Below are 21,190 nucleotides of genomic sequence, written 5' to 3' on the forward strand. Positions count from 1 at the left end.
CAAATTGCATCATCTGACTGCTGGTAAATTAGAAAAACTTCAGTGTTTGCTTGGAAAAAACTTAGGGCTAATGATGGCTGTCTTAAAGGTTCTCTCGGTACTAGTGTACCTACGAATTTGGTAGCATTCCTGACAACATAATTAGAGCTTTCTACAAACCTGATTATTTCTTCTAGTGTGTTTAGTTAAATTGTGTAGTTTAAATGAGTGAAAGGTTTAGCGAAGCTCAATTTGGAAAAGGCAAATTAAAAAATCTACCTATTGAATGACAGTTTTGCATGAGGAGCTGTGATGTTCTCAGGGTATGCTGAGCTTGAGCAATGATTATAGGAGAGTTTGCAACTACTTACTTGCCTGTAAAATAGGACCCAAGATGTTCATAAATAGGAAATATTCCACTCCTTGTTATCTCTTCTCTTTATTGTGAGTTTTCACTTTCTTAAATGCTTGCCTAGTAATCATAACTTCATTTTTTTAGTTTTTCCACTTCAGAAAACTTGCTAATTTAATACATGTTAATAGGACATGTCTAGTTGTTGTTTTCTATAGAGTAACTTTGAGACACATGACAGACTGACACACAGAGAGCTTATTTTGTATTTTCTCTTCACTACCAAGTACAAATTTGTTTAATGCAGCTTTGGGTGTTGTATTACAAGGCAAATGATGAGATACTGGGTTCCATTTGCCTTTTCAATGCAAACAAGGAACTTAGAGCTCTATGAATTAAGTAAGTGCCTCTTTTTAACTAGGCAATAATATTAAAGGAAAAGACCCTTGCTGAAAGTGTCTTTGGTGGAAAAAGCTGGGTTTATCAGCAGAGAACTGGAATCGATCCAAAACTAGATGGTAAAACTTTGTGTTTGGAAGTGGTGCTTGCTGTTTGTATTGAAAAACTTGTCATCTTAGAGTTTCCTGAGTGTACAATTACAAGATTGGTTTTTACTTAAGATACAGTATATAAAAATGGTGATTCATGTTTCGGGTATGGTTGCAGGTGTTCTCTTTGATTACAAGATAATAAGATGCAATCTTACTATTGTTTTCCATTCCCGTGCTGCTTTTCCAAACCAAAATTCCCATCAGCATAGGAAAGGCTTGAGGTTTTTTTTTTCCTAGCTACTATAGTAATACAGTGAAACAGTTTGATCACTCATGCATTGAAGAAAAGTCCAGTCAAACAAATTGTTTGTTATGTTCTGGTGTTGGGTTTTTTTTACTGTAGATGAAATTGATTTGTTATCTCTTGGAAAAGATGGCCTTTTAATGATAGCTTTTCTGAAGTGGTTGGAATACCTTCAGCTTTTTAAAAACTTCAGTTTTAAAAAATTAGGTATTTAAGAAAATTACAATGCTCATTCTTACTTGATAGTTTTTGCTTCATTCAGGTCAGGCAATTTGCAATTCAGTGGCTTTTCTTCCGAAGTTAGGTGTATCAAGATGACAGAGATTCTGTCCTTCCTTTTGAAATTAAATGCTACCTTTTAACATTTCTTTTTAGTAACTTGCTGTTCCTGAACAATGTGCAAGGACCACGTCTGTGTTACTGTTACCTGTGACTGAAGTTCTGAGGTGGTTGTGCTTCTGTAAATCCCTGGTACTACGTCACCTAACCACGTCCAGGCCTGCTCTGTGCTTTGCCTCTTCTCGTCTTGTTGCTTTCTGGAGTGTTGGACCTGTGGCCTCTGCTGTAGCCACAGGGAGAGGGCGGAGGCAGCCTGTCTTCCTCTTAATTACTGGTGTTCTTGTTTTGGCTTAGTCAAGGGCTGGAGAAGAGGAAACCAGCTGTCTGAGTGCTATTTCACTTCATTTTTGTCAGGGCAAAACCATCAATACTCCAAGTTACTGGAGACCAAGTCTGTGCTGTAGACTTCAGGATGTCCTGAAGCCTGTAGTGCCCTGACAAGTTCAGTTTAAATGCAGAGCTGGAGACAAAGATCTTTAATTTCACAAATCCTTGATTCCCTTCTTTAATAGCATAATATAATATTTCAGTGAGTGTTGTGTGGTGTGGTTGTTTGTTTTTTTTTAATTACCATGGGATTCAATTAAGAGTTCATCATCATGGTGTAGATGTCTGTGCTGTGTGTCCTGCTAGCTATTAGATTATTACTCTGAACCTGTGACACAAGTCTATAAAGCAATGCTATATCTTTTAAGACAACTCAAATATTGCACTCGGAAAAGCTCTGTTGCTTTGCAAGTTACATGAAATAAAATAACATGTAAATTATCTTCATTTTTTTTAGTTCTACTTTAAACTTGTGTGTTTATGTCTGTCTTACTACATGAAGACAAGGGAGCTATGGCTAAACAATTTTTGGTGATTATTTTTCTGGCTTACTCCACTGATTTTAATTTTTTTTTCTTGCATTTATTTCCTTGTTGTGAAGTGACAGCAAAAGTGATTAAGTTTCAGCGCAAGTATCTGAGATGCATTTGATAAAATGTAAAGGGGAAAATACGACTGCCTAGTATGACAAGCTGTAACAAGTGCACAGTAGCAAGAAGTTATAGAAACACAAACATTACCACAGATGTTTTTTTCAACCCTTGTATTGTTGAGGCTAGTTATTTCTAAGTGTTGAGGCTGGGTTTTATTCTTCTTAGGCAACAGGAGCTTCTCACTGGTAGGAAGGTAAGCAATAAAGATCACTGTAAGTTTATGCTAACACTCTACTTGGGAAGTATACAGTCATCTTTCTTTGTGAGAAGTGCAAACTATGACCAGATTCAGCGCCCAGCCCCTCCAAGTAAACGTGGCATGCGGTTCCAACTATGGATATTAAGTTAAAAGGAAAACAAAAAGGGTAGTAATGCAGATGTTTTAATCCTGGTCCTTTATGTGGCTTCAAGCTAGCATACTTATATCTGTTCTTTTTCAAGACAAGAATTGCAGTTACTATGTAAATTTTTCAGTTTCTAATACTAATTTTTCCCCAGCCTTCCAGTAGAAGAGGCAAAGTGTTCCAGAATCTCATGTCTCTAGGGAGCCTGTTTTGTAGAGTTGCAGTGTGGAAAAGAGATGGAAGACCTTCCTCCAAATCTCATTGCTGTAACTTCATTTTTGCAAGAGTGTGTTTCACTGTATTTCATGGAAGCTATTTCGTTTGTGAATTGTGCTTGTGATGTTACATACGGGACTATTAAACAACAACTAGAGTACTAAAGAGAACATGCCTGTTAGCTGGTTTACATTAGGTAAAGCGTTTGGTTGTATATCTTTATTAGATATGGTTTCAGTTTCAGTGTCTGTAGTATTCTTAATCTGGATTGCAATTCCACAAGCTCATTTGCTGGAAATCACATTTGAGAGGGCTGTGGGCTGGGAAGTAGCTATTTTCTTAAGGGGGCTGTGAAAAAAGAGCTAATATTGCCACCTTTGCAAAAGTTAGCCTGTGCAAAATCCCTGACTGCTTTTGTGCTAGGGATATGGCTAGCCTATATAAGTTAAAGGCAAGCTGTAGAGTTGTTTCAACAGATTCCATCATTGAAATACCAAATTCAGTCACTTCAGTAACTGCTAGCTTTTTATTGTTTTGAAAGCACCAACTACAACTTCCAGCTTTAGCCAAGAACAGCTGAGGTGTACCTGACTTGTTTTCAAAAGTGGGACGTTTCAACTTTTGTATGCAAATTGGGATTAAAAATTAATAAAAGAAGCCTGGCAACTTTAAAAAATACGAGGATATAGAATTTTACGTTTCTACTGACTCACAAAATTGGAAATGCTCGTAACACCTTTTTCTACAACCAGCCCTTGGGTAAAACTGTTATTCAGCCAAAGCGTGAAGCCCTTCTGGGCTGTGAATGATGGGAACTGTCCGAATACCTCCATCCCTTTTTCTTCTGCCAGATACTTGGATGCCTGGGCTTGATGTTGCAGCTGCAGCAGTGGGTGAAGGGTTAAGATACAAAACAGTGGCTATGACTAGAGGCAAAAGGGAGGAATGGTTCTTCCCAGAAGCAGTAATTGCTGTTCTCCGCATGACTCATTCTCTTGATTCTGTAGTGGTAGCAGACCAAGGAGTTTATCTCTCAAGAGCTCTTCCCTGAGTCTCCATCTTGGTATTGCTCCTTCATATTTTCGGATGAAATTGAAACTTTCAGTAAAGAAACATTTTCTGCCATTTTCTGTACGCTAATTTTTTTCCAATAAAGCTAATGCTTTCAGTGGCTTCGGTAAGTTCTTTCAGCATGGCTGGAATTTCATAGTAGCTGCAACACTTGTCTGTAGCTTGCTGTTGGCTCTAGTCAGTGTTAAAAATAATTTTTAGAGGAGACAAATTAAGGCACATGAGCTCCCTGACAATCCTCTCTGAAAGTTTCTGTAAGCTGAACCGTCCTGTAACAAGTGCGCAGGTGCAGAGACAGGTACTGGAAGAGATTGAGCTTTTAGGCAGCATCAAGACTTGTTTAGGTTGCAATAGTAGTATGGAGTCGATACTTTACTGCATAGCCTGTCACAAACACAAAGACACCCATAAAGTTGTGCAACAGGAAAATCCGATACACCCTAAACTTTATTTTTTTAAGGAAATAAGAAAAACTTGAGCTGATATGTAAGGTTTGCTGTTAGTTTCATTATGATTTCTAAATGAAGCAATGCATTTTGCATTAAATATGATACACTGGTCTCTTTCTTTGTCCCTCTGAATGATGAAAAGGTCAATTCTTAGGATTTTTTAAGACGATAAAGTATTTAACATCAATGAAGATTCAATACAGCCTCAGCACTTCCAGTATCCTCCTTTTGGAGGATTTTATTGCTTAAAGGTAATATTCTGGTCTGACTTTGTGGTTTAAGAGTTCTTTGGTGGACAATAATTGTCTTTTGCTGTGTGTTAATTAGCTTTTATTGATGTGGCATTTCTTTCTTTGTACTGGAGATACTGAAATAATTGCATTTTAGAAAATCTGTTTTCATTTCCTTCTTTTGGAGATAGAGTTGGAACAGATTGAGCATGGAGACAAAGTCTTAATTCAATTATGAAATGTTGTGTGTTGATGGAGCATAAGGCGGCTGTGTTATGTTTGCATCAGTGTAACATTACTGCCTTCATTAGTTTTGTCCAAAACATTAACCTGTATTTTATTGTAGAAGTAGAGCCCATTGAACTTCTTCCTGACACCTAAAGCACATAGTTTTGCAAATCAGCCTTCTTAGAAGAAGGAGATGAAGGATTCATTTTCAAGCATCAAGAAGCTCGGTTGAGCAGCTGACAGTGCTATTCATATATTGCACACAGAGAGACTTTATTTAGAAGAAATCAGTAAAATAATCTATAAGTCTAGGCAGGAGAATCTCAGGGTCACATGCATAACCACACTGCCCTGCCTTCACCAAATGATATTTTGTTCCAATTTCCTTCTCAAAGCAAAGCTCCTTATGCAGCAAGGAGGTATTCGGGGGTTTTCAGTACTAGTGCTGTCAGGATCTGCGGTAGAATGTGGTCTGAATAATAAATTTTCAAGTGATAATAGCAAGTCATTATGGATAACTAGGAAGGGAACAGGAACCATTCAGTTGATTACTTTTTCAGATTATGTACCTGTTAGTGTTGTTGGGCTTTTTTGGTTTCTGTGCAAATGGAACTTCAATGCAAGGTTGTAAAAGCTGGTTTGTGTTCATTCTCAGAATGAATTCAACTACAAACTAATGCTTATTTCTGGTTGAAGAAAATCGGTATGTAAAATATAGGTTATGATTTCAAAACAAATGACGTGAAATGACTGGTATGGCTAAAGTAATGGTTTAACTGTTGAAGACTCAAAGGAATAATATCAAAAGAATAGAGTTCACTTGTAAGCAGAACTGCCTATAGTTCTGCACAAATTTAGTATTTTATTCCTTGATGAAGTTAATCAAGGCCAACCAAGTATATTTCTACCAGTGTAATGAGTATAAAATTCAGAGTACCAATTTCCCCCAAAAATGTACAGAGTATGTAAAGCTTTTTAAAAGGTGCTTGCATTCAGGTATTTCAGAAACTCTTACTGAAAAAAATGTTTATCTTTAGCTGTATGCTGGAAGTGTTTAGGTGTCTTAAATTTTTAGCTCACTGGTTTGTAGTTAACTGTTTTGACAAGTCCACCACTATATGCTTAAACCCAGAGTGACAGAGCTGACCCTATTAAATGATCATAGTTTTCTACAGTCTGGTGATTAACAGGCTTTGAACTTTCCTGGCTTTCTTAATCCCTTCTAATCATTTAAACCTATTATTGTTTTGACTTCGATTTCAAAAGCCTTTTAAATCTGTCTTACAATATTAATAGCTGATTAAAGTCTTGATTTCCAACCATATTATCTGTAGGGAGTCTATCTTATTACACTGAATAATTTAGAAACAGCTATTTAGGAAAATGTTGATCAAGAGGTGTCAGGGGAACTGCAAAGAAATAAACACTAGAGAAACTATACCTAGTAATGTTTATATTTAAATTAGTGATCGTATCTGTGCAAGAAATTGGGAAAACAAAATGCTTCTAATTCATGACATCAGTAACTGTATTCTTTTTTTCTTCTAGGTTTCAGGAGTGTAATTTTAAGTTAAATCTGTGTTGAAATTTAAATCCATCTTTCATAATGAGTATTGTGGTAAAATAATATTTCTGCAAATATTTTTGGGATCCCTTTCACCCAGAAATTCCAAGTTATGTTTTCTGAAAGACAAAGGTTTGCATAGGGATGGGATGTAGCCAAATAAGACTCCAGTCATGCTAGTATGCAGGAACTGGGTACTAATAACTGGGTAAAAAAGAAAACACCAGAAGTTCCTCTATGGGTTCCAAGGTGGTCCTTCACTCTTGCAGCCCTGACAGTTCTATTCCAGTAGCAGTGTTTAAAATCTGGAGGTTTTGTAATAAATGAACTGGCCCAGCTCTGTGGTTTGAACTGCGCTTAAACTTTTCCTTAAGCAGATGCTTTGGTTTTGTTAGGCAGTGTAATTCTCTGCCAGGACAATACTACACGCTCTTTCCCTAATTGGACTTGATTTTTTTTGTTTTTGTGAACCATGAAGTAATTTCTTTTCAGCAGTCTTCAGATAGAAGTTTCTTAACCTTGTTGTTATTTTTTCATGTCTCTCTCCCACTAACACTAGTGTGTGCTTTACTCCTACCTACATTTCTTCTTCCCAAACTAAATGTTTTAGCTACAAGTTTTTCTGTTTAAAAATGGAAGGGGGATCAAATAATAAGGCTGACTGCTCACTCTGAGGTTTTTTTTTCTCATTTTTGTTTTGTTTGCTCTTTCCTGTTTCTGTATTAAAGTAGTTCATTGGTGTCTTAAGTCAAACACTGAAGTTGAAAGGTCAGGTTGAGTTAGTTGCAGATTGTGACACTTGGTTCCCCCCCTTAAAAGTGACTACTCTGTGGGCTGCCTTTACCCCTGCCCCTATTTTTATTCTTCTTATTTACCTACTTGGCTCTGCATGTGGCTGTATTTTGAAGTTACCGTTTGAATGGGTTCATCTTACTGTCTGCTAGAAAGGTTTATTGTCGTTACATACCCTTGCCAGTCCGATGTCATCTGTGGCTTTCAGCAGTAGCTACTGTACTTAACTCTGGATCACTCCTAAATGTGTGGCATAGTGTTGGGTCTAGCGCTGATCCATGCTGAAGTCCATCCGAGATGCACATTTTCTCACAGCTGTAGTACTTTCCTAAAGGAATGTCTGAAGAGTCTTTTAGGCAGTTTCATCTTTTGTTGGTATGGAGTGGACTATTGCAAAACTTAGATTTTTTGGAAGCAGGCTTTCTTTGGGACTGTGTTGCTGTCATACGATTCCTTTTTAATCTTTCAGTTTTTCAAGGAAGAGATTCTGTACTTGCATTTTGTATTTGTCAACAAAGCAGTGTCTACTCAGTAAGGAATTTTTCTAAAATTGTCCAAGTTGTACACGGTCATCCTAGAGTAACCATAAATGATGATCAGCTGTCATTAAAACCAGAAACTAATGTAGAAGGGGTCCCTGTTTTGCTGTCAATTTGAGGCCAAGAAAGAATATGAAAAGGTGGGGGGACACCAGTGGGCCTGTTACGGAATAGGAGAGAGAAATTCTGAGGGAATGGGGAGCATGGCGTGCCTTTCAGATGGTGAAGGTGGGAGACTATAGCAAAGCAATGGAGGAATTTACGGAAAAAATGAAAAAGCAAATGTGTTAGCTGGCAGAATAAAAGCAGTGCTGCAAGTCAGGCAAGGGACTGAGACTTTCAGGATATGAATCAAAGCCCTTTACTGTTTGGTTGTTTGGGTTTTTTTCTTTAATGGAAGGGAAAAAAGCCTTAAAACAAATATTTGGACAATGATGCATGTATATGCCATTACACAAAACTTTAGTTTCAGTTTAGCTGGTTGCATCTGGTCTATGATTAATTTAGCTGCTGAATTTACACATAAGGTGTGGACTGGGTTGTGGCTTTTTTGTTTTCATCTTGATTTAGAAAATGCAGAACCCCTAGAATCTGGCTTAGAAAGCTTAAAGTAATGATCTAAGTGAATACAAGACATGGTATTTGCACTCCATATTTGTGTCCATGGAAAAGATTACTAGGCTAGTCGGAGGAGTTAAGGCTACGTTAGATTTGACTGAAATTTCTGAGCAACTGTAGCCTTGTCAAAAATTGAGAAATACTGCCTTGCTTTAAGTAGTATTTCACTACAGCAGGAAAAGCAGTTCACTTAGTGCCTTTTGATCTCTGTATAGATCAAGTCAGAAGAAATGGAGTTAGTGGCTATGGCAGCATTACTCATTCTGTCTGATAATTTGCAGATGGAAGTTGAGAAGCAGGCTGACCTTCCATACCCATCCCCCATAAATCTGATGTGTTAGAAGTATTTGGGAGCTTCTGCTGGGCTCGCTGTGTGCATTGGTCTGTAAATGCTGATGAGGATGCACTGTTGTAGCAGGTTCACACATGGCTGTTGTGTTTCTGACCTGAAAGATCTTGTGGGACGTGTTAACTGCGTTTGGTGGAAAGCTGTCAGTACAGTCTGAAAAAGGACATGTGAGCACCGATGTCCCACAGGCTGGTTGTCCTAGTTTTTACAAAATTAATAATTAAGAAAAAAACAACAGAAAAAGGGCTGCATTTCTTTTCTTAGAACAGTCAAAGTAGCCTTAACATCACTTGAAAGTTGAAGCAACATAATTGCTGAATCATTCTTATGGAAACTTTAGATTAATCTGAAGTAGAGAAGGCTATGCTGAAGTCCTTAAGGTTTCTTAATGGCTTCGTTGAAAATTTATGAAGAAAGGCTTCTACAGAGCTCTTGTCTTAAAAGGTCTTTTCTTTTATGGATGAAGCGTAGCCTAGTAGAGCATAAATTCCGCTTGTCTTGTCCACTTGATACAATCAACATGCTTTAGGTCTCTGATGGAGCGGTCACGTTCTCTTCCTTTTTTTGATGACTTTTCTGCAAAGTTCAGAGAACATGTTGGAAATCTACCATTTCATATGTTCCATTTTTAATCAGTGTGGGAAATGCTTCAAACAGTAACTGCAGTAAGGCATGTCAAGTACAATAAGCTTATGGAATAGCAAAGCCCAAGTGCATTGAAAGGGGAGCAAGGTTAGTCAGAGCTATGTACTGTGGCAAAAAGTTCATATTTATTTGTACATCAAACAAGGCAGCGGAGTGTCTGCACAGATGTGTTTAGAGTGACCAAGGGTGCTTTACTGTTGCAACTTCGTATCACTGAAACAGTTCACATTGGTGGTTAATGCAAAAAAATTCTTAGCATCTTGTTCCTTCACAAGTATTCTTGACAATACTCATGAAAATGTCACTCTGACACATATACAGTTTTTTGTACCTCTTTGTTTCTGGGTAGTGTGCATAATGGTGATTTTGTTTTTGCTCTTCTGGCCCAAGCAGCAGTGTATAACGTCTGTGCTGATTTTTAGTTTGATATCAGTGCAATTTTTACCTTTTAATTTCTGTGTAAGTTTTTGCTTAGGGGGGTGTATTCAAGTCAGAAATTTTGGAAGGTGAATGAGTTTTGAAGCTATGAAGATCTATTGCCATTTTTTTAAAGCTGTTTGCTCATCACCAGTTTTTATTCTGAGTCTTAGGACAAGGTGAGTTTTACCAGCTTTTCAGGAAACACTTGTTCATAGAGCAGATCTGAACTTGATATTCATTAGGAGTTTTTCACCAGTACATATTTAGCGTAGGCTGTGTTTTCTTTTTAATTTGGTTAAGGCTTTGTTAAATTGGATGGTGCCTGAAGGGAACTGTGCCTTATGTCTGTTTTTCACATTAAAAGTGTTACTGTGAAAATGCTGACTACACTCAAAGTACTTAAATTTTCATGTTCTTTCCTATTAGGAGCTGGGAAGTAAAAAAGCGTTGAGTTGTAGGATTACTGTTTCAGAAGGACCTTTAAAATGCATTTCACAAGCCAGAGCTGAACTTACACAGGTTATAGTATGCTTAAAAAATGAAAAGCAAACATTTAATATAAACGCAAAAAAAATCAAAATTGAGATGATAAACTTGTCAGTGAATGCTAGTGTTGTCGTATACATGAAGAGGAAACGAGTATGTGTTCTTCGTATTTTATTTTTTTCCCATGTAGCGCTGTAACCAAAGAGAATGTGGTGATCAGAGTTGTACCTCTAGCTGTTTTACACACAGTGAAACTTTTCCAAGTGGCCCTAACATTTTTTTAAAATATATTTAGCTGTACATACTGCCAAATTTCCTTAACACTATTCTGGCTGTATAGTGTCTGTCCTCAGAATGCTTGCAATAATTTTTCAGTTTGGATCTGTGCTACTTTATTTTCAAGCTTGTGTAAAGGGAAAATATTTAAGATTAACGTAGTTGTGAATTTATAATTAATGTTTCAGGGGCGAAGTTTGATATGTATGTATTTGCACATACACCAAATTTGGTTCTGGAAACACAACCAATTGGGAAGGAAGAATGTGACGTGAAGTTCAGGTCTGAGTTCTGGTGGAGTTATTTGTTACAGTAAACGAAAGAGGAAAAAAGACTGGGACTGGGAGGGTTCGGGGTAGTTTTGTTTGGAAAGTTGAAACCATCCTTTAAAATTCAGTTCTTTCAAGAGTGTTCTCATGGAAATATATCCGCAGTTTGTTAATGTTCTGGAATTAGACACTAATGGGAGGCATTCAAATCCGCTTACTCAGCAGGCTAATTGAGGCATCCTGTATCACTATACCCTATTGTAGTCAAAGGACAGAGAGGTGCTTTTCCAGAGTGTGAATTGGAGTTGGGTCTTTGTTTCTTGATGAAACATAGGAGGATTAGCTTGCTCGTTTGTCCTGGTAAGTTAAACGCCTAAACGTGCCTTTTTGTAACGGGGTTGGAAAGAATACTGTTTAAAAAAAGACTCCACGCTGAAAAGAGTACTGTAAAGCAGTGCGAAACTTCTCATTTAAACTGTGGTTAGAGGATGGATGGCAGGGTAATGATCTCTGTTAGCTCCTGTATGCAGCTGGGTCACTTGAGCTTTGATCAGAACAGCGTATGTTGGAGTGACTATGATACAATGACATCTAGAGGTCAGACAAAGATGTTGTGGCTTAAGAAATTCCATAAGGAACTGAATTTGGGGAGAGAGCTGCTGTCTTCCAAAAGTGGCAGTTTTACTCAAGGTACAATCCGAGCCCACAGGAGTGTCAGAAGCTGTCAGCTGTGATGCTCGGCGGCTGGGTGTGCCTATCGGGGCAGGCAGCTGCACGGGTTTGGTGGAAATACGCCGCTGTGCAGTGTGATTAACTGCTGCGGTTGGGGTGCTGCTTCTGTCCGTCTTCATGATGGTGTGCAGCTGCCATTTTGAAGGGGGTGCCTGGAACATTGGCTGCTCTTCCAGTAGATTAAATGTCTGTGAGGGACATAGCAAAGTGTTTAAAGGTAGCGTTTTGGAAATGTACTTGCTATAGTTTGTTTTGACGCGTACAGCCTTGCTGCAGACTTTTGGATGTTTGCATTCTTAGCTCCATTTTTTGAAATAGGATCTTGAGCAGTGATGAAGAGACTGTTAACGTTTTGAAACTGTATCAGTTTGGTACTGGATAGTTGAAAAGAATAATCATTATTTAATGTTCCAGGGTGTGTGTAAGTTTGCATTTCACAGGGCAGAAAAGAGGAAAAAAAAGTGAAGTTGTGGTCACTTTTGTTCCTTTGCCCACTAACATCGCATATTTGTTTCTGTCCTACTTACTAGTTTAATACTAGCTGTGTAAATGTGTAATACATGTACAGTATGTTGTTCTGGTTGCTTAGACAGCTTTGAATGTCCTTATTTTAATTTTTTTTGACTGTGTCCTTAGCTTCTATTTTGCACTTACTGTCCTTGGTTCCTACTATATTTTTAAGAGAAATTCTCCCAAATCTAACCTTTATCAGTTGGGAAGAGCCAACTGGTGCTTATCAATCTTTCCTACGAAACACATGTTGGGAAATATTATGTAAGCTGTTCAAAGTGCTAGCTGCACGTTTAAATTTATTAAATGCTTCAGCAGCTGTGAATGAAACACAATACACATCCTGTCTTGATGCATAGAGTACTAATAAAGTTTGACCTCTACAGGCACGTTCCCGTTGTGGGAAATCTTCTTTGACAACTTGCTATCAAAGCAGTATCTTTAGGGGTCAAGGAAGAATATTTGAAAAATGCCGTGTTCGTGGTCAGAGAAAAGGGTGGTGGTGAAAAAGATTAGGTAAGCTGAGGTCCACCAAACGAACCGTTCTGCAAACCTCAGGCATAGCAACTGTGTCCCTCCTGCACCCCTCCATGGTATGCCAGTAACATACCCCATGTGAAAATCACACATCTGTTACACAGAATTCCCCACTATGTTACACTGTTTGCGTGGTGGCTGACTTCCTAGTCTTAAGTAGTGGAGGCTTTTGTTTGGGTTTTTTCCTCTAAATAACTGGGGGGGGGGGGGGGGGGGTGTCAATTGTGGTTTATAAAAAAAAAAAAAAAAAAAAAAAAAAAACAAAAAACAAAACCAAAAACAAAACCAAAAACAAAAAATGAAGGAACAAGGAATCTGGAAGCTTGAGCTTGGTATACTTGGAATATATGCTTCCGTACTTGGAAGCTTAAGTATGGATACTATTTCTTTATCTTCAGCAGATAAACTTGTATTCAGTTCTAGCTGAAGTAGTCTGATTTCTGGTCAGAGGAAAAGCATGCAGTGTTATTTTTAGTGAAGAATGGTTGTGACTTTATGCGGGTATATTTTTTTTTTTTAGTTGGCAAAACGATCTCCACTTACAAAATGGATTGCATATTAGGCAAGGGTATATCTGCCTATGACAGGCAGATCCTTTTAACAAATGACCTGATGTAATTTTAAGTAAGATTGCAGGTTGCATAAAAGGAGTTAGTGTCCATTAACTCCTGAAAGATGTTTCCTTGAGAATTTCCTGGTAGCTCTTTGCTTTTTCTTTTATATATAAGTATTTGCTATCAATAAAATGCTTATTAAGACATGGCAAACAAAGATATTGGGGAGGTGTAGCAGCATTATCAGGAAACTGGTATTGAACTAAGACCCTTTTTCATTAAAGAAAAAGTCTGATAGCGTTCAGTTCAGTACAGAAAAAATTGATTTGGAAGTAAGCGTTAAGATCACAAAAGTTAAAATTAGTGGGTTAAAGACTGATAGGATGGTAAACTATGAAGATGACTTGGCAATTAAAGTGACCTGAATCTGTTGTTGAACGGTGTGTTACAGTATAGTCTCTTTGCTGTAAGAGTCAAATGCAAACCCTGCTTTTAGGAGAATGTGTGGATGAACCCCACGGTATCTTGATTAGAAGTGACTACATGAGGGATTTAGCAGCAAAGGGGTAAGTGGATGCAAGTCAGCATGACACTATGGCACATAACCTAAGGCAGTCTCTGCAGATGTAAACAAGAAAAAAATGGGTCAGTCAGTCAGTGTCTTGTATGTTTGAATGCAGCACTAGTGAGCTTGAGAATGTGTCCGGTGTTGACGCTTGCATTTTAAATGGACGCTGAAAAAAAACAAGTTTCTGAGTATCATAAGAAAATGCTGGAAGGAATAGTGAACATGCATTTTATTTGTTCTTTTGAAACAAAAAATCAATTTACAGGATAGCGTGACTGAGTTGGTTGGTGACCAGAATCTTTCCTCAGGAGTAGTAATTTACGGTTCTGTAGCTGACTGGAGCGAGGACAAAGGAACAGTGGGAGCCTTCTGCAGCGTGAGCAGTTAGCTGTTTGCAGAGTTGTCAAATGCACACTTGACTCTTAGCCGCTTACCTTACCGCTGACTGTCTTACAAACCAATCAACCAGAGAAAAACCCCAAACCCCACAGAAAACCATAACAGTTAGATCTGTGGAATATTTTGAGATGGTGAAAGCTTTTGCTTGGTGGTAGAACAAAAATGAGGTCGCTTCTTTAAGGCTTTCCAAAGCAAGTGATGGTGTGGCCTGCAGCACAACTAGTAGTAGCCTGTGCTGGGGGAGCCTGGGTTCCTCTTCTGGTTCAGACAGTGTAGGCAACCTCTTCTGTTGTCTGTTAGGTAAAGCTAGCAAACAACTTGTCTTACTCTCAAGCTTCTCGCTTTCATCAGAGGTTGCCTGCATGGACTGCAGAAATTTTCCTCGACAGCCTGTGGTTACAGTATTTTACTTCTGTTTTTTTCTATAGAATATTTCTGGTATAGCTTGGAATAGTTTTATTTGGTACAGGGAGAAACACTACAGACAGTTTTAGTGTTCACATTGTATTCCTCACTGTCATGTTTGGTCAGATCCAAATTGAGATCAGTGTACAGTTTACTATGGTATGAAGTGCAATGACTTTGGATATATAGCAAGCCAAAGGATCTGATGTAATCTGAAGCCATAATATAAAGCAAGATTCTGTGTGATGTGAAGTTTGCTTTTCTAAAAAAATTGTTAAACTTTGTTGCTGTCTGTGCAATTCCTGAGGTACCTGAATCAAGAAATATTACATAGTTTATTAATTTGCCAGTTTGAAACAATAAAACTACATTTTATGGTTACATTATCAAAAGAATAACTACTTTGTTTTGTTGGTTTTTTTTCTTCCAAGGTATGGGCTGAAGCCAAATGACCAAATTTTGGCAGAGGAGAAGCACAAAGAATTGTAAGTTCTTTTTTACTGATATACATGCATGTTATATGTTCTTTTTTTCTATGTACATATGTATCTCAATATTGAAAACCTGAAGCAAAAATTGTGTCTTCATAAATAGCTTCTGTTCTTTAGTAATGTCTGCTATAAATTAGACAACTTGTCTGAAAGTTTCAAAAAAATATTAATTTTTTTCGTTAATTTGTTTAAAAAAAATTCCTAACTGCAGGTGGTACGCATGCAATTGAAGTGTCTCAGTACTCATCCTAGTTCTACTGCCTGCCTGCAGTATGTCTGTATAAGTGAGATCTTTGTTTATATCTGGCAGAAATGAAAAGGAAGTTTTTTATTTTTTTTCAGGTTCACTGTTGACTTGTGATTTTAATTTGCCTACTCATGTGATATCACGGCCATTCCCACCTTAGCAAATTTTCATCAACACAGTTGGGTGTGGAATGTAGCTAAGGGTCACTAGGTCCCTGTCAGTTACACTGAAATTGTGCTTGTTTTGACTACTCTGAGTTTGTAGCTTAAAAACCTTTGTTCCTGGGGAAAAAACATGATCCATTGTTGAATGGATCATTCTTTTGTCTTGCAGGAGAAGTAGCCATAGAGAAGCTTAATCAAACATTGCAGTAACAGCATATTCAATTATTACGCTCCTTCATTAAAGATATGCACAAACCAAAAAAGCTTGACATTCAAAATTGATCTGATTTTTAGATGTTCAGGCAAAATAACCTTTAATTTTTATTTTGGCACACTATGTACTAAAATAAAAAAGCTCTTCAACTGAGTTGAAAGCAAATGCTGGGTACTGTGCATAGGCGTTTCTTTTGGGAAAATACAAAGTAAAAAGACTGGTAGGTATTGTCTGCATATTATATAGATAATAGGGAGGGGTGTTCTGAGTTTGTATGCCTGCTTGTGAAACCTTAGGGTTTTGGTTTTTTTCTAGTTACGGTTAAAACAGATACTGAAGTTCTCCAACTTTTACTGACTTTTGAACTGTATACATGTTTTGAAGTGGAGAGGACTTTTCAGAGCTTGGTATGCTTTCTGTGATGACTAATTAATTCAATCAAGAGTTAATATATTAAGCAAAAGAATAGTACTTGCTAAATAGGACATGGCATAATTGGAACATTCCTGCCTGCTTGTATGTGTAGGCATAGTTTACATGGATGCAGTACTATATTATTTCTTATTTCAGAATTTAGTTTCAAAATTCTCTTGTTCTTAAAGTTCTTTATTATGTCAAGTAATAGGCTCTTTCATTACTGCTGGTTTTAATTCCTGTACATAAATACCACTGGCTGAAGAGCTATACTCTGGAGCATGAGCTCCAGTTGTCTTTTTGCCTTGTTCACTCACTGTTCTCTATGAGCTGCCTGAAGAATGTTCTACACGAATGTCCTCTTTGCCATTCCTCAGATCTGTATTATGTAACTGGTTTTTTTTAAGGATAGTTGGTATGAAAGACTGCAGAAAAAGCTTCACTTGTCAGCCCTTACATAATTTTATTCAGTATCTTCTCCATGATGACTAGTGGAATATTTATATAAAAGTCATATTTCCAAATAAAGTATAGATTTTTAGGATTACTTTCACATTTCTTCCTTCTAAGATAGAGGCAGTGGGGATTTTGGTCCCTTTTTTATACATAGGCATGCTTAGTTAAAAGAAAAACACCTTTTTTTTTTTTTTCCCCCTAACTTTCAGCTTTTGTACATTATTGTTTGTTTCCATTATTACACTAGCATTATTTTGCATTATTTCATAGTAAGTCCAAAAGACTTAACAGGTTATCCATGTGTAAGATGAGGTAATAGTTTCAGATGAATTTATATATATATAGCTGTCAGGTTTTCCCATGTTAAAAGCTTGGCTGTTTCTGGTAATGAGGCTTTTCACAAATAGTTCTTTTTCCAAAGGAATTAAAACTTAGTGATTGAATTACTAGCCAAATAAAATTTCCTTTCTTTCAGGGGATGGAAATAGACATTAAGCTTACATTTGGTACATCACGGTAATGTCCCAGTGACATTAAAACTGTTTGACCTCCAGGCAAGACAGGCAACAACAGTTGCCTTTGATCAGCAGATAAGATTGATTATTTTTTTTATGTAGAGCACGCTCTCTTATGATATACTTGTGGATAGCATAATTATGGTTAACCCAATGAATTACTATTAACCCCTTTTGAAAGAAGTAAGCTAGAAGTATTAGAAGTACTGGCATGTTGAGGGGTTAAACACGAATGAAATGGCATACAGGTCTGTGTTTTGGACAGTACAAGTTGTACTGTGTACAGAAGCTTTATTTGCACAACAGATACTGGTTAAACTGAACCTTTTGACGTGAGTTATTTCATTTGAAGTAGTTTAAACATACTAAAATCCTGTTTGAGCTTTTTATTTTAAGTATGTTGCATATTATTTGTATATTGGTTACTGATACATTTACAGCCTAGTCACTTAAATGGAAGACTGAACTTTAAATAAAAGAAAATTCAGTAAAACTTAAGATTTACATGCATCAGCTGCAACAGAAACCTTTCTTTTGGTTTTTCATTGTTATCGCTGCAGTAGCACCTGAGATGATTTGTATGCCGTTAGTTATAATGAAAGAGTTTGAACACGCTTTTGCCATTGAACTTGGCATCTTGAATGCTGCTGGATACTTGACTGGGGAAGAATTCTCATAGGTCACTGTCACGTTGTTTCAGGAGAGACCTTTTGAACTTTTCTAATACACTGTGTGCTCTTCTTGGACCATGTTAACATACAGTATGGAACAGATTAAATGGTCAATATTGAACCTCAGAGCACTTTCAGTCCTTCAAGCTAAATTCCCTGATTTAACTTACAGATTAATTATTTGATCCTTAACTATCCTTTTCTGATACTTAATAAGCTTTCATATTTAAAAGAAAAGCCAATTCTGGGGAAGGATGCAAGACAATTTACAACTAGTAATCGTCACTGATTTGGTTATTCTTGGGTTCAATGCCCCTGTAAATAAGGCATTCTCTCAAACCTGTCCTAATGTTTTAAGTCAAATACAAACAAAGTTAGACTACTTGTATTCCTGTTCTGTGGCAAAATACCCCTGCTTAAAATACTTTGTCTTCCAGTCTTTGAAATGCCAACAGCTTTTATATTGACTTACCGAGTAAAGAAAAGACTTCTTTTGGCATTCTTCATCTTATAGTATCACAATGATCTGGCTGTCAGATGTCCCTCAGTTTCTTAGACATTGCTTCTGTGTAGCTGCTCTCCATAAAAATCTAAGTTTGATCAGTAATGAAAGCCTTATCTCAAAAGGTAATTAGGCCAGTTACAGCCTGACTTGGCTGGATCCTTTTGTCCTTGAATCTTAGCTATCTGGAGAGGTAAGTACAGCCACTGAGACAGACTGGAGTTGGTTTACAGGCACGGCATCGTACTTCTATTTTGAGAGCGAAGGTATGAAAGATGACTTCCCCCCCCCCCCCCCCCCCCAGCTTCCAATTCACTTTAACTGTAGCAGCCTTTTAAAATCATCTTTTCATTAGTGTGTACTTTTCATATCTGAAAGGAATTTGCTAGTGCTAAAGTTGTAAGTTCCAGCATTCAACTGGGAATACCTACCCCTCCTGCCCTAATAAACTCCTGAATGCCGACGAGGTGGACGTTACTGTCCTGCGGCTCAGCCAGGGAATGGAATGTGTGGAGGCTCCTTAGCCTTCTTCAAAGTAAAATTAGCAGATCAGTTAACTGATGATCAAGCTAAGCATGCCAATGTAGTAGTGAATCAGATGAGCAATCGTATTTGTTTTCACTGGTGAGTTTGTTATTCTGCAGTGAGAATGACAAAGATGGGGGAACAGTAGTATCTTCCGTTTACCCAGGTGTTTCACAAGGTAAGCATGTGTTTGTGGCTACAGAGATGTCCTGGAGCTGTTTCCCTCTTCCCCCAACCCAGCTAATCCCCTGTAACTTTGAGGAGAGGAAAAAAAGAATTTCATCCTGCAAGATTGCTGGGGAAACTTGGACATGGTAAGGTTGGTGAGGCCTTAATGTTGCATGTGGGTTTTTTTCTCCTCCTGAGAAGGATAAATATAAACGCAGAGAAAAACAGAAATATTTCTCCTGAACCTTCAAATAGTCCTTTTACAAGAGTTGCTGCTACTTGTAAATCTCAGACTTGGACTGAATGACTTTAACCGAAGGTCATACTAACCAAGTGTGGACTTGTGTGTATGTGTGCACATGTGTTGTTGCCTAGGCTGATTTTTTTACTATTGTGGTTCCACATCAAAAATTTGAGGAGTAGAAATTCAGGCTAGCTGCAGCAAGTGATGAGGTATGATCTAAGCTGTCTTGATGCTGAAGAAGACGCACTTCATTTGTTTACCTAATGCCCAGTACAGAGTCTGTTTTCACTGTGTAGAGCAGCGTTGGCAGAGGTGTTGGCGGGGGGGGTTAGTAATATTCTGGTTTACTAAAATGTGGGCTGTTAGCAAAATTTCGGTAGCTTAACTAGCTTGCATGAATAGGCAACTGAAATATATTCGTTGTGAGTCTTAAAAGCATTGTTGGGAGTTTAGTGGTCCTACTGAGTTTGTGAGTGAAGCTTCAGGACACTTGTTTTAATACAGCTTTGAGTATTGATTGTACAGTTTTATAAACTGTTTGAGTGGTTTTGGCCATGATGGAACACTGAAATTTTTGGAAGTTAGTTGAAGGAGAATGTAGGAAATTGTGGCAGCAATTCTGTGCCCCACAGCCACCTCTGCTTTCATGTATGTGTACAGAGATAAAGGCCATGAAGTAAGAAAGAGGAAGATAAATATTGGCTTCCTTCAGTCAGCTGTTTGATGTGTTTGCGGTCAGAAGCGAGGGCAGACGTGTTGCTCTGCTGCAGGTTTGCTGAGAGGAGTTTATTTGAATCTTTTATTCTTGGCTGCATACTTGCTATGTGAGTACTTTCTCATGGTGAAACTGAACAATGGAGAGTGGGAATTTTAAGCTTGAGAACAGCTGTTTGGGTGACCGATGCAGTCTGAATTATCTGTAACATCTGAGCTTTTTCTGCGTGTCTCATAGTTTTGCTTAGCCACGATGTATACAAGTGATTACTGGAAAGGTGACTCTTGGAGGCGTAGTAGGGCTGTTTAGGGATTACAAAGGGTCTGTGTGATGCTTGGGAGACAGTAGAGAAATTTACAGTAGGGGTTTAGAAGTAGTCTAGGTACATTAGTAAGCCAGAGGATGCAGAAGGGATTTGAACCTATTTGTGGGAACGCTGTAGTGGAGTTGCCTTGTTTTAGGCAGGTTACCATGTGTAAATCACGAGATATATATATATATATCACACTATTCAAGTGCAAAAGCTAAGGGACTGGAGCCAAACCCACGTACTGTGTAAGCATGCCTTATTGCTGGCTCGACATGCAGCGGGAGGTGAATGCTGGGGACCAAAAAACGCCCAAACATAAACTTGTCTCGTCTAGTGATGCTGGGAGCAGCCGAACTGCAGGATTGTGCCGCTAGAGGGGGCAGCTGATCTTCACTAACTGAAAAATCCAGCGTGTGTGTCGCCTTTAGGAGTCAGTGTCCCGTTGGCGTGTAGTCTTTGTAAAATAGCTGTGTGGGTTTTTTACCCACCTGGTTCCCTCACAAGCCTAAAAAAAAAGAGGGTAGAAAATTGTTTGGGGCGGAAGATATACTAAAATGTTAAAAATACTAAGCTTTAAATCTTTTGGCGGCCTGTTCAACATACGCTGACAACATAGATGGTTTGTACAGTTGGGGTGATGCCGAAACCTGACACAGGTGTCTGAAAGCTGTTGAGTTACTTCATATAATATACCTCACTTGCAATTGCATTTGCTTGGATTAGTACACAGTATGAAACATAATGTGGAAAACTCTTATGGCTATAATGAGGTGCCTAGCTTTATGAAAAAGTTTGCCAGCTCTCATCTTTACACACTTTTATTTTAGATTTCCTCCTCGTTTTTTAGACCAAGTTATCATACTAGCCAGTTTCCTGGTGTAGAGGTTTGTATGAAAACTTCAGTAAAA

General features: G+C 37.9%; 1 protein-coding gene across 4 annotated transcripts in view; it reads left to right on the plus strand.

Moving 5' to 3' along the window:
- The window catches only part of ADK (adenosine kinase), a 291,396-nt gene that overhangs the window by 20,845 nt on the left and 249,361 nt on the right, over positions 1 to 21,190 (plus strand). For all 4 annotated transcript variants that reach the window (XM_055797270.1, XM_055797275.1, XM_055797283.1 and 1 more), the window contains exon 3: positions 15,078 to 15,131. In XM_055797270.1, coding sequence (XP_055653245.1) covers positions 15,078 to 15,131 — 54 coding nt within the window. The remainder of the gene's footprint in view (positions 1 to 15,077; positions 15,132 to 21,190) is intronic.

The sequence above is a fragment of the Falco peregrinus genome, chromosome 1, assembly GCF_023634155.1.
Source record: "Falco peregrinus isolate bFalPer1 chromosome 1, bFalPer1.pri, whole genome shotgun sequence".
NCBI lineage: Eukaryota > Metazoa > Chordata > Aves > Falconiformes > Falconidae > Falco > Falco peregrinus.